This window comes from Castor canadensis, chromosome 8 (assembly GCF_047511655.1).
Source record: "Castor canadensis chromosome 8, mCasCan1.hap1v2, whole genome shotgun sequence".
Classification (NCBI taxonomy): Eukaryota; Metazoa; Chordata; class Mammalia; order Rodentia; family Castoridae; genus Castor; species Castor canadensis.
Window position 1 is genome coordinate 133917217 of NC_133393.1, and position 14578 is coordinate 133931794.

At 37.9% G+C, this 14578-nt stretch overlaps 1 protein-coding gene across 2 annotated transcripts in view; it reads left to right on the forward strand.

The window, feature by feature from the left end:
• Cfap54 (cilia and flagella associated protein 54) overlaps positions 1–14578 on the forward strand; it is a 210157-nt gene that overhangs the window by 48471 nt on the left and 147108 nt on the right. For both annotated transcript variants that reach the window (XM_074084168.1, XM_074084170.1), the window contains exons 19-20: positions 11–132; positions 11851–12027. In XM_074084168.1, the coding sequence (XP_073940269.1) occupies positions 11–132; positions 11851–12027 (299 nt within the window). The remainder of the gene's footprint in view (positions 1–10; positions 133–11850; positions 12028–14578) is intronic.

Here is a 14578-nt window from a genome sequence, read left to right on the forward strand (position 1 = left end):
GCCTTCACAGAGTTAAGTGTAATGAATAAAATAAAGAAGAATAAACTATCCAAAGCAGTTTACTTAATGCAGAAAGCTCTTTTAATATTTGAGAATGCTCCAACCTCTACATCTTCAGGCAACTTTTTAATGGTAACAGTATTTCATTTCTTGTTTTGGTCCTGGCATATGACTTCTATTAAAATGAGTGATTTATTTCTCTTTTAAAGAAATAATTTGTTGCTCTTACTTTTGATAATGAACTTTCAGGTTTACCCTATGTAGTTCAGCCTGAGCAGGGAAATTAATCTTTATCTCCAGTCCTGAGTGTTCTGAAGTGAGAGTTTCCATCTCTGTTGGGACAACCTACATGGGAAGTCAAATAAAATCAGGAGTCATAATGGGGGAAATTATAGACTTGGAGTGACATATGCCAGCCTACATTCCTTATTTTGGAATTAAAATGCTAAATGAAGTTTTGGACCAATCTACTTTAGAGAATTCTTTATTTTTATTTTTTGGTGCTTTTGAATTGAAGCCAGAGCCTTAGATATGCTTTACCACTGAGTTTTGTTCTCTGCCTTGTTGTTATCTGTAATTGGGCCTTATTCTGACTTGGAAATTATTCTTTCTTCTTGCTGATTCATTTTATGTTGACTATAGCAATCATTTCAAGTTATGGGATCTTCTTTATTTTTGTTGCTATGTATGACCTATGAAAGTTTGAATGCATGAGCTATGTTAGTCAGCTTTCCATTGCCATGACAAAATACCTGAGATAAACAACTTAAAAGGAGGAAAGGTTTGTTTTGACTCATGCTTTCAGTCAATGGTCACTTGTTCTGATGCTTTTAATCTGCTGGCAAGGCAGTAGAGCATGGCAGAAGTGTCTGGTGGAGGAAACTTGTTCATAGGAAGAGAGAGAGAGAGGGAGAGAAAGAAAGAAAGAGAGAGAGAAGTCTTTTACACTTGGAATTTTTGGGAACATTCCAGATCCAAATTGTAGCATTGACTTCACACATGAAGACAGAGACTAATGCATCAAGTAATTTGACTGAGAAGGAAAAAAGTAGGTCAAAGCTAGGAGGACACAGAGTGAAGAATGGCTTAAGAGGGAAGATTTAAGGGCTGAGCATGGTGGTACATTCATGTAATCCCTATTACTTGAGAGGCAGAGACAGGAAGACCACAGTTTGAGGCAAAATGTTAGCAAGACCCTATCTCAAAAGCTAGCTTGGTGTGGTGAGGTATGCCTATAGTCCCAGCTACTCGGGGGCAGAAGTAGGAGGTTCACAGTCCAAGGCCAACCCAGGCATTTACTGTGAGACCCTATAAAAACAAAAGGAGTGGGGATGTGGTTCAAGTGGTAGAGCTGCTACTCCAGCAAGGGTGAGACTCTGAGTTCAGTCCCCAGTACCACACACACACACACACACACACACACACACACACACACACACATACACACACACATATACACACACACAAACACACACACATACACACATATGCACACATACACACACATGCACACACAGACACACATACACACACACACACACACACACACACACACAGCAAAAGAGAAAACCCCCAAAACAGCAACCCCTCTGCTCCCAGCAAACGCAGAGAAAGTTTAGTCTATTAGTATGACAACGATGAACAGCCGGAACAAAGAGTGAACTGAAGATAGAAGAAAGAGGTGAAAACATGAGTAACGTCCCATTGAAGAGGGAGGAGGATGAGACTGAAGGCACTGATAAAGGAGTTCTTCTCCAGAGGAGGGTGGGCTTCAGGCAGACACCTCATCCTTTGATGCAGAAAGAAGGAGCAATGACAGAGACAGATATAAGAACTTGGTTGGCATGGAGGCAGGGAGTTGAGTTGATGCCTTTTGCCTCAATAATTGGATAAAGTAGGAGGCAAGGATAGCTGCTAGGAAAAGAGGTGGGGATAGTTGGAATGGGAGGGTGAAGAAAGTTGGAGAGTGGGAAAGAATGTGAAGGAGTAACTCTGAGTAAAAGGACTGGCTAAAAGAAGTATGAAGCATTACCTGAGGTTGGAAACCATGAATTTTTAGAGGCCCACCTCCATAATGGTTTGACATTATCCCAATGCAGTATTCTTAGTAGCAGTGACTGCAAAATTTTGCGACAGCAAGGATTTTTGCAGGATTTTTTTTTTAAATGAAGATATGGTTTATAAAATGTTTATGGTATGAAAAAAATAGAGTAAATTGGGGAAGAAAGTAACACCATTAAGGTATCTGAAGACTTGGTTACTGTTGAAAAATCGGACATCTCTTGAGAGGAATTCAGGGATCAGAAAATGAGAGTCTGAGAGAACTAGATGGATAACTGAGGTTAACAAGTAGAATTTTGGAATTTAAAATTTCTTACAGGTAAAATATCCTGTCATCTGTCCATTAATTTATCCATCAACAAACAATTTTTAATGCCTATCATCCAACTCAGTAAATATTTATTGAAAGTTCACTATATGTCTGGTAGTATAACCAGTGCAGGAGATATAAACAAACAAAAACTCTTTACTTATTCAAGAAATATTGATTGATTGCCTCCTCCTGTGGTCCTGCCTTTGTGGTCCCCACCTTCTCTTTGTGGTCTCTGGATTTATTCATAGATAAACCCAGTCTGTGGAAACATAGACAAGTAAGGAGATAACCATGGGTTAGTTTCATGGGCGCTTAATTCAACAGTGCCAGGAGAATTCAGCAGTGAGTGTCTAATTCAGTGGTGGGAAATATTTAAAGAAATGTCCAGGAGAGGGCATGTGACTAAAGTTGAAACTGGAAGAATACTGGGTAGCCAGAGAAAGAGGAGGGCAAGGAAGAAAGAATGTTCAGGCACGGAGAACCATGTGTGCAAAGATCCCCAGGGAACAAAAGACACAGAGTGCTTGTAATCTTCAGGCCGTTCAGCCTACAAGGCTCAGATGCGACAGGTCAGAAGGGGTTGAGGAGAGAGGGGTCGTAATGTGAGAGCAGTGAGACTGTAGAGATGAGTCAGCCACAAGAAGTCTCTTACACCAGGATAAGCGTTCAAGGAGACCAAATCTGTCCTGGCAGTAGTAGGGATCACTGATCTTGGATTTGTAGCATTTGAATGAGAGTTTGATGGCAGTGTTGGGCAGTTAGAACTGATTAGCCAAGTGACCTCTGATCTTTGTTCGTTGGAAGTCTTCTAGGGTGTATTTAGACCCATTTTCTCAGAAGATGCCCCATGTGGCCATTCGCTTGGAGGACATTGGTACTTGCTTTTAGAAATGTTGCTTTCAGGAATAATCCCATGGGCTTTTGGAGCCTGAAGAGAATAAAACCTCTGGGGTTTTCTCCTTTGTTTTATCATAATTCAGTCCTGTTTTCTTACTGCTATAATATGCCATTGTCTGTTACATCTCTTCCCCTCCTCCCACTGAGGCTGGAGAGCATCCTGGAGATGTGGGAGGTCTCAAGTATCCAGCACATAGCTTTTCCTTCTATTCCCTCACTGAAACTATTTCCACTTAAGAAAAATTATGAGTATAATGTCCTATTAGGATAGACTCAGGAGATGCATTTAGAGGCTCTGGTTTTTATGAGGGAAACTTCACAAGGATTTTCTCCAACTGGGAGCATGTTGAATATTTATTTTGAGATCCTATAATCTTCTCTAGCCACCTCTGCTCCTCACTGGTAGTTTTTATCCAAGTGTTAAGGCTTGATGATCAGTCCTCAAGGTGCTCTTCTAAACAATGATGTTATAGCCCAAATAATTGCCAAACTTTCTTTCTTTAAAGAAGACAAATAAGCTTCTTTCCCTTGGCAATCATTTTCTGCTGGGGTATATTACATGATCTTTTACATTATCATGATCTTGTAATAAAATTGTCCCCAAATCAGTAATTGATATGTCACCTGATGTCATAAAAAGGTATGAAATGCTTGGGTGCCTTCCGAACTCTTAAATAATTCATACCCTGTTTTAGTTTTTCAAAAGTTTTCTGCCCCTGTGGACTCAGATAATTTCATCAGGTGTCTGTTTCATTCTAAATCAATTAAAAGTGAATCAACATGCAGCCACAAATGCCTTTGATAATGACTTGTTGGCTTTCCAAGTGAGATGACTGGCTTTTTTCTTGAGTGGGGGAGATTTATGTTTACCATTTTCCTGTCTTGGTTGTTTGACCTCTGGAAGTCTGTTTCATCTTTTTGCACATTATGCCATTTAACTTTAAGTGACTACCTAGAACACACTGGATGTCTTTGGTCTTCTACTTCTGATCAAATAGAGCAGTCATATGTGGCTTGTCATTGCATTTAATCCACATAAAAGTCTATCAGCTGACCATTTATATCTTTGTGTATGAAACTGAAATTTCTCACTGGAAAGAGGCAGAAATGCTCCTCAGTCCAAGTGGTAAGAGTTTCCAAAGCAGCATTCTATGCTCTTGTTTTCTTCCCGTATCTATTTCCCCTTTCAAACATTGATGACTCCCTCCTGGGAATCAGAATCTTCAAGGCAGGCAAAAAAAGGCTAAAACTTCATTCTGTGAACCTCAGTAGAAAATAATTGCCTAGGAAAAAGGTGTTCTCTGTCTTCTTTAAGGAAAAAAGTTCGGCATTCATTCATTTCAATGCCTGTGTCCTGATCATATTATAATAACTGTGTTCTGTAGACCTGTCCTTCTGGAGCTTTGGTCCAGGTTTGGTTTTCCAGTTGTTTTTGTTGAAAAGAAGTCCAATTGTTGCATCTAATTTTCTCTTAATACTAATTGTTGGAACCTAAACGAATCTGCAACTGAGATGATTTTAGCAATTCCAAATTCTGGACCTCAACTATAAGCAAAGGAGAATTATGGTTTAGGAAATTATTTTTTATAATTGATAAAAAAATAAAATGGTATAATTCCATTCTGGGACAGAACTAATGATAAATCCCAGAGCTACTAGAAGCTCTAAGAATTCCTGGCTTTAATTTGTATCTTGGTGTACCCTAAATATGAGCTATTCTAGAAGTAATTGGACTTAGTTATTTCCTATTTTATAATATTTCAGTCAAATCAATCTTATTTGCCCTTTTTTGGAGGGGGAGGGGTATATGAACTGTTTTTTGCCAAAGATCTCAGCTCTTTATGACTTCCATGGTGATGTCTTTTTTTAAGAGCAAAGCCTTTCTTATACAGACCTTCAATGAGGTTGACCCTCAGATTTCAAATAAAGACAGAAGATTTTAGCATATTTACATAGTAGGGTTTTTTCCTTTCAAGTATTTTAAAGGTACTGCATGGTAAACTCCATATAGGTTGCTTTTTAACTTGGCTTTTTATTAAGACAGGATAGCGTGGTGGTTAGCAGTGTAAGGGGCTTAGATTAGAGTTGTGCTTCTGCCATTGATTAATGTCCTAAGTAAGTTACTTTTGCTTTCTCAAGTTTTAATTTCTTCATTTATAAAATGAGGAAAGATTGGGAAGATTCTGTGAAATGATTCATATAAAATGCTTAAGTTTTGGCACAGAGTAAGTGCTCAGTAAATGTAAGTCATTGTTACAATTATTTTTCTTTTTCACTTTAGGCACTCTGGAGCATTATGTTTGAACTATTTTCTGTTGCTTTATATACATTTTTCTTTATGAGAGTATACATTTCTTTCTCTGTTTTTTCTCAGATTTGTCTTATAAATTGTATATTTTATTCTTAGCAATATTCCTTCCCAGGGTTCTTGGTGAGGAACTAGTCTACTTTTCATCTTCTGTAATGTACATCCTCATGTTGAGAACCCAGGCTTACCTCAGGGAGGTCTAGAGATAAGCGGTATGTGTGGTACTTGATCACTCCAGTCTGGTGGTAGTTGTTTACATATGTCTTAATCATGCCCTCAGGAGTGCATTACATATTTCCATTAGTGTTTTGCTGTACCACAATGTCAGGCCTGTGTCAAATGTATTTAATATCAACCTGTCTTCATAAGGCAAGTTGGATAACTTCTGAAGAGAGGCAGGTCTCATTTTCTCTAATGGAAACTGTAAGCAGAGAAATTTGCATCCAAACAAAAACTCTGGACCTCAATTATTTTGTGGCACATGGCAGCACAAGTCACCATTGAATGAGCACTCAGAATTTATTTCCCTGGTGGGTTGGTAGAGAAGTCTATTTCCATTGAGGTTCCTTGGCTGAGCATTTTCCTTTGATTGGTAAAGGATTTTTAGCTCTTCTAATTAGCTAGGACTGCCAGACAAAGGAGGATGTGAGGTTGTAGTTATTTTCCATTATATGACTTGTCATGGATACCTACTACTTCTTGATCTTGAATTAGGGACCAGTTGTCCAAAGTTTGCAGTTGTAATACTTTGGTATTCTAGAGCATTGTTGCTACAATGACCGTTCAGGTCACTAATGACACATTTTCCCAATTGTGTACACCTTATTAAATGGGAATTTTTACTTCTGGATTTTTTTCAGATGTTATTTGTTTTTATTTGATGAATCCCCTTAAAAATCCTTGCATTTAAAAAAATTTTAAAATTACATTTACTCACATGTGTATACATTGTTTGGCCACTTCCCCTTCCCCCCGCTTCTGGGTAGAACCTGTTCTGCCCTCTTGCTCTCTGATTTTGTTGAAGACAAAACATAAGAGATAATAAGAAAGACATATCATGAATCCACACAACTGTACCCACCTTATTTTTGACAAAGGTGCCAAAAATATATGATGGAGAAAAGACAGTCTCTTCAACAAATGTTGCTGGGAAAAGTGGTTGTCTGCAAGAAACTGAAACTAGATCCATGTTTATCACCTTGTACTAGTATCAACTCAAAATGGATCAAAGACTTCAATATCAGACCCAAAACTCTGAAGTTAGTACAGGAAGGAGCAGGAAACACTCTGGAAGTAATAGGTATAGGTGAGGACTTCCTCAATAGAACCCCAGCAGCCCAGCAACTAAGAGAAAGAATGGACAAGTGGGACTTTATAAAATTAAAAAGTTTCTGCACAACAAAAGGAATGGTCTCTAAACTGAAGAGACCACCCACAGAGTGGGAGAAAATATTTGCAAGCTATATATCAGACAAAGGACTGATAACCAGAATATACAGGGCAGGGGACTTAAGAAACTAAACTCTTCCAAAATCAATGAATCAATAAAGAAATGGGCAACTGAACTAAACAGAACTTTCTTAAAAGAAGAAATTCAAATGGCCAAAAAACACATGAAAAAAATGCTCACTATCTCTAGCTTTAAAGGAAATGCAAATCAAAACCATGCTAAGATTCCACTTCACCCCTCTTAGAATAGCCATCATCAAAAACACCACCAACAATAGGTGTTGGTGAAGATATGGAAAAAAGGAACCTTTGTACATTGCTGGTGGGAATGCAAGCACAACCACTCGGGAAAAAAATTTGGAGGCTGCTTAAAAATCTGAACATAGATCTGCCTTATGATCTAGCAATCCCACTCCTGGGGATATACCCAAAGGAATGCAACACAGGCTACTCCAAAGGCACCTGCACACCCATGTTTATTGCAGTGCTATTCACAATAGCCAAGTTATGGAAACAGCCAAGATGTCCCACTACTGACGAATGGATCAAGAAAATGTGGTATTTATACACAATGGAATTTTACACAGCCATGAAGAAGAATGAAATCTTATCATTCACATGTAAATTGATGGAACTAGAGAACATAATTCTGAGCGAGGTTAGCCAGCCTCAGAAGACCAAAAATTATATGTTTTCCCTCATATGCGGACTTTAGATCTAGGACAAATGCAGCAATGTTTTTGGACTTGGGTCACATGACAAGGGAAGAGCACATACAGGAGCTATGTGGATAAGTAGAAAACCCAAAACATGAAAGCATTTGATGTCCCCACTCCAAAGGAACTAATATAGAAACCTTAAAGCAACAGAGGTCAACACGAGAAAGGGATCAGGAACCATTGTAAAGATCAGTTAGAGATGAATCAACTTGGGTTGTAACACATTTGTACATGAAAACAGTGCTAGGAATCTTTCTGTATAGCTGCCCTTAACTCAACTAGCAAAAACTCTTTGTCTTTCTTATTATGCTTATGTCTTCTCTTCAACAAAATTAGAGGTAAGGGCAGAACAGGTTCTGCCTGGAAGCGAGGCGGGGTGGGGGAGAGAAGGTGGGTGCGGGGGGGGGGGGGTAGGGGGGAGAAATGACCCAAACAATGTATGCACATGTGAATAAATGAATAAAAACAAAAGACAGACATAGCGTTTTTGCTGGTTTGAGATAAGGATAGCTATACAGAGAGATTCCTAGCCTTGCTTCCATGCACAAGTGTATTACAACCTGAACTGCTTCATCTCTACCAGATCTCTTCCCTATTTCCTGGTCCCCTTCCCGTAGTGGTCTCGGCCAGTTTAAGACTACTTTATTTGCTCCTCTACAGTGAGCACATCAATCACTTTCAAGTTTTAGGTTTCCTTCCCTTTCCCTACCCCTCCTTTGCGTGTTCTCCCCTTAGTGTGTGACCCAGGTCCAATAATATTACTGCATTTGTTTTAGGTCTGTAATCCACATATGAGGGAGAACATGAGATTTTTGGCCTTCTAAGGCTGTCTAGCTTCGCTTCAGATGATGTTCTCCAGTTCCATCCATTTTCTTGCAGATGACAAAGTTTCATTCTTCTTTGTGGTTGAGTAAAATTCCATTGTGTATAAATACCACATTTTCTTAATCCATTCATTGGTAGTGGGGTATCTTGGTAGTGGGGCATTTCTGTAGCCTGGTTATTGTGAATAGTGCTGCAGTAAACATGGGTGTGCAGGTGCCTTTATAGTAACCTGAGTTGCATTTCTTTGGGTATATCCCTAGGAGTGGGATTGCTGGATCATATGGTAGATCTATGTTTAGTTTTTTAAGAAGTCTCCAGATTGTTTTCCAAAGTGGTTGTACTAGCTTACATTCCACCAGCGGTGTATGATTCTCTTCATCCTTTGCCAACATTTGTTGCTGGTGATGTTCCTGATATTTTAACAGGAGTAAGGTGGAATCTTAGTGTGGTTTTGATTTGGATTTCCTTTATGGCCAGGGATGGTGAGCATTTTTTCATGTGTTTTTTGGCCATTTGGACTTCTTCCATTGAAAAAGTTCTGTTTAGTTCAGTTACCCACTTCTTTATTGGCTCATTGATTTTTGGGGAGTTTAGTTTCTTGAGCTCCCTATATATATTCTGGTTATCAATTCTTTGTCTAATATATACCTAGCAAAGATTTTCTCCCACTCTGTGGGTGGTCTCTTCAATTTAGAGACCATTTTTTTTGTTGTGCAGAAGCTTTTTAATTTCATGTAGTCCTATTTGTCCATCCTTTCTCTGAGTTGCTGGGCCACTTGAGTTCTACTGAGGAAGTCCTTGCCTATATATATTGTTTCCAGAGTATTCTCTGCTCTTTTGTGTACTAACTGCAAGGTTTTGGGTCTGAGAGTAAGGTCCTTAATCCACTTTGAGTTGCTACTAGTACAGGGTGCCAGGCATGGATCTAGTTTCAGTTTTCTGCAAGCAGATAACCACTTTTCTTAGCAACATTTGTTGAAGAGGCTGTCTTTTCTTCATTGTATGTTTTTGGTGCCATTGTCAAAAATCAGGTGGGCTTAGCTGTGTGGATTTGTATCCAGGTCCTTATTCTGTTCCACTGGTCTTTATATCTGTTTTTGTGCCAATACCATGCTGTTTTTATTGCTATGGTTCTGTAGTGTAGTTTGAAGTCGGGTATTGTGATACCTCCAGTGTTGTTTTTTTTGCTTAGTATTGCCTTGGCTATTCACAATCTTCTGTGTTTTCAAATGAACTTTAGGGTAGATTTTTCAATCTCTTTAATGAATGCCATTGGAATTTTGATGGAAATTGCATTAAACATGTAGATTGCTTTTGGTAGTATAGCCATTTTTACTATGTTGATTCTGCCAATCCATGAGCATGGGAGATCTTTCTACCTTCTGTAGTCTTTTTCGATCTCTTTTTTCAGGGGTTTGTAGTGCTCCTTGTAGAGGTCATTTACATCCTTAGTTAAGTTTATTCCTAGGTATTTGATTTTTTTGAGGCTATTTTAAATGGAATTGTCTTCCTATATTCTTTCTCAATTTGTTCATTGTTTGTATAGAAAGGCTACTGATTTTTTGTAAGTTGATTTTGTATCCTGCCTCATTGCTGGAACTGTTTATGCTGTCTAGGAGGTTTTTAGGTCTTTGACGTATGGGATTATGTCATTTGCAAATAGGGATACTTTGACTATTTCTTTACCTAGTTGTGTTCCTTTTATTTCTTCTTCTTGCCTTATTTCTCTGGATAGGAATTCTAGGACTATGTTGAATAGGAGTGGGGAGAGTGGGTATCCTTGTCTCGTTTCTGAGTTTAGGGGGAATGGTCTCAGTTTTTCCCCATTGAGTATGATGTTGGCTATAGGCTTTTCATGTGTAGCCTTTATAATGTTGAGGGATGTTCCTTCTATCCCTAGTTTTCTTAGAGCTTTTATCATGAGATGGTGTTGAATGTTATCAAAAACTTCTTCTGCATCTATTGAGATGATCAAGTGGTTTTTGTCTTTGCTTCTATTAATGTGCTATATTACATTTATTGAAAAATCCCCATTTTTTTGTTGGCACTGGTGGCTCACACTTGTAATCCTAACTACTCAGGAGGCATAGATCAGGAGGATCATAGTTTTAAGCCAGCTGGGCAAATAGTTTGAGAGACCCTATCTGGAAAAAACCCATCATGAAAAAGGGCTGGTGGAGTGGTTCAAGGTGTAAGCCCTGAGTTTAAACCCAAGTACTGCAAAAAGAAAAAAAAATCCTCACTTTCTCATGAATGAAATCTTATCAAGTTAGGATTCTACTCTTTAACAAACATTAGGATTTGTCTTGAGTTCTATTATGGAATTTGTCTGACTTACTAAAATCCAGGACTTAGGACTTTGTTTTAGACTTTTCTTTCATTGCTCTTCACTTAAGACGTTAATATTTCTAACTCATTTCAAACTGGGCCATGATATCTGAGTTAGGGGTCTGAAGTTAAAATGGATCAAAACCCAATCAGAACATTTTAAACATGTTAGCTTAAAATGCAGTACAGTAAAGGTAATTCTCCTCTGTTACAATTTAGTGTGTCTTCCACTCATAACCTTGGACTGAACCCAAAGAGAGAAATAAAGTACTGTTCCTGCTGCCATACACTCAGCATTTGAGGATGCAGGCAGTCAGGTACACAGATCACAGATTGTATAATACCTGCTAGAATATAGGTAGTAGGAATGAAGAAGGGAGGGTACCTAAACACATGGGGTTATCGTAGACATGTCAGAGGGGATGATGGTTTGAGTGGGTCTTGAAGCAGAAAAGATGTAAGTTCCTCCAGGAACAGTGAATTGCGTGGCAGAGACACAGAGGCAAGAGACCATCAAAGGATGAGTGAAGATTTTTCTGTCAAGGTTTCAGAGGTTAGGTTGGACAGAGAAGTAGGGAAAGAGTAGGATGAGAGAAGGAAAGAGTAGAGAGATAAGACTAGAAAACATAGTCACGTTCAGCACAAAAGGCATATAGAAAAGTTTGCACTTTAGCAAATTTTGGAGGAGATGTTGAAGGGCCAGGAGGCAATGTTGAAGAGACTAGAGACTGAGAGGAAGGTAGATTTACTCAGCTAAATCAGTGGTTCCCAGTTCTTGCCATACTTCAGAATTATCTGGGACATTTATTAATAATAACGATGTTAAAAGCCTTACATCTGGCTTTTTATTTTGTGTTGGAAATGAACTATCTTAATCTTCAAAGTAAACTCCATAGATGATGCTGGTCAGCTCTTGAAATGTATTTTTCTATATTCATACTTCATTATAGGAAGCATATTCTTTAATTGAGAGGAGCGAAGAAGAACAAAATGCTCTATATTCATATCAGAAATATTTGGAAAGTTCAAAAACAAAGAAAAGCAGAATCCCTCCTCCACCTATCGTGCTATCCCGAACTCATTGTTCTGTGACACTCAAACCTGCTCCGTTCACTCCAGATGTTAAGGTATGGGGCCTCTTGTAATTTTTATGTTATGGAAGGCAATTTAAGACTTTTGTGATTGTACGATTCATGCTTTTATTGCTTTTAGGACCCTGTCTTCTTCATAAGCGCTGGATACCAGATTAGTATTCTAATGTCATATACATACATACATACATACATACATATATATATATATCTCCCCATTTATGGAATGCTCTGTAGAGCTGTGCTGTACCCAAATATATGGTAAGAGAAACAGTTCCCTCTGCATATCTTTTGTTACTATGACACAGTTATGTGCTGACATCCTAGTGTGTTTAAGACATGGGCCTCACTTGAAGTGCAATCAGGCATTTGAAGAAATAGAAGTTGCTCTCAGAGCCAGTGATGGAGATGAAGCAGTGGAGTATGGAAATTTGGAGGTTCTGCCCAAAGTTCTTCCAAGTGAATGTGGATTCTTTTAATGCAAACAAATGACAATTCCAGCATATCATCAATCATAACTCTGTGTAGTTATTAGGATGGGCCTCATCTCCCATCCCTGACGCCTTGAAACTTGGTGTAAGGGGAACTAAAACTTGACCATTAGTTTCCTAACAAGAATTTTGTTCCACATAGTTTTATTTTAAACATTGCATTTTCCTCCTTTTGGATGTCCAACAACATGCTCTTTGATGATGTATACAAAAATAAAGTTTTATCTTTGATTATCTTCAGGGCATTTTGCATTCACACTGTGAAGTCAAGCACAATTTGGTTTAAAATTCTTCCTTCACACCTTACTTGACTTTAGGAAGGGGGGATACATTTTCCAGGGATTGATTTCATTTGTAAAATGTGTTTGCTGTGAAATAAAATGAGATAATGTACAATATTCTTGTCGTATTAATTGGTGCCTTTCCACACCTTGTGTTAGACATTTGTAGTAAAGCTTTTCAAAAACAACTAGTAGAGTTATATAGATATGATTACATTATTTGATGATATTTTTATAAATTATAAGAAACAGTGTCTTTGAGCTGGTGGAGTGACTCAAGGGGTAGAGCCCAGCAAGAATCAGATCCTGAGTCAAACCCCAGTACCACCACCAAAATAAAAAAAAGAATAGTGTGTTTAAGCTATCAAGCTATGAGTGAGATAATTGAGGTAGGAAGTTAAACAGGGGTGAAGTGTGGTTCATTTCTTGAGGAACTTCAGTCTAATGGAAGTAATATCAACTTGATAACATTTCTCCATTGTAGGAATAGAGATAACACTCATCTTACACCTACTTGTGCTATAATAAATGTATTATTTTTACTGATAGAAGTTTTAAAGTTCAACTTTGATTTTTTGGAATCTGTTTAAGAGTAAAGTTTCACTTATTTTGGAAAATTAGTATAGAATGAAGACTAATTTACTGTTTTTGTTTTCAAATGTTTTGGTTTATTTAACCAAAATCTTAATTTTTATGCTTTCAAATTTAGTGATTACTTTAACTTATCATTCTTAAAAATAGGAAGACATAATAGTCCCATATTTAACCTGCAGTTCTAATACTTGTCATTGGGCACATTATATGAAGTTTATGTAAATTACACATTAAGAAAGTTGCTGTAGAAAGATCACCTGCTGTTTCCCACTTGTGAGCACTAGGTGGTGCTGTGGGCCTACATAAGTTTTCTCTTTTGGGGATTCAGCCATCTTTTGTTTTACCAAAACCTCTTTTTAAGGCATTTATTTCATTAAAATCTGATTTTACAGTTAAAAATGTTAATGCTATTTATATTATTTATAAAATCTTGCTTCCAAAGTTAGTGATTTATTAATGATGTCTCTATTCTTATGTAGGTTCTAATTACACATTGCTCTTTGAGTTACACAAACTAAGACTTTCCATCAGTGGAGCAAAACAGAAGTATAAAATCTGCTTGTAAAAATGCTTTTAGAGAGAATTTTGCCCTCCAAATTCTGATTTATAAGATATAACTTAGAGCAATAACAACCCAAGTCTTATAATACAGTCTTTCTGCCTTTTTTGCCCCCCTGTGGAAAAATGGGAGTTTTTTTGCATGGGTGATCAAGGGAAGTTGATTCCATTTTTTCCTCTTGTGTTCAGTTTCCATGTTCCTTCAGTATTCTGTCTGTCTTTGGAGTTCTCCAGTACTTGACTAGTACTCTTTAATTAGTTGTGCATATCACAATCAACTGAGAAATTTTCTTTGGAAACACAAAGGGCTGGACACGTTTACCAGAAAGTCTTAATTCAGCAAATTCAGGCAAGCTTGGGATCTGTAGCTGAAGAAAAGGGTTGAGTCTGTACAAACTATATTCTGAAAAGATGATTCTGGTGCACAGGGTTAGACATCCATTTGTGTAGATGAGACCCTGTTAGGATTTTCTGTTGATCTGGAGGAAGGAGAAACAGGTATAAACTGTAAAAGATGCTTGCTAGAGACAATTGCATTTCCCTTCTTTCGACTTTCCCCTGTAGTTAGGAGCTGCCTTTGGGAAACAGTGAATGCTACAGTGATGACCCCACACAGAATACCCTTCCCTTAAGTATCAACTCATTCCATTTTTTCCTACAGTG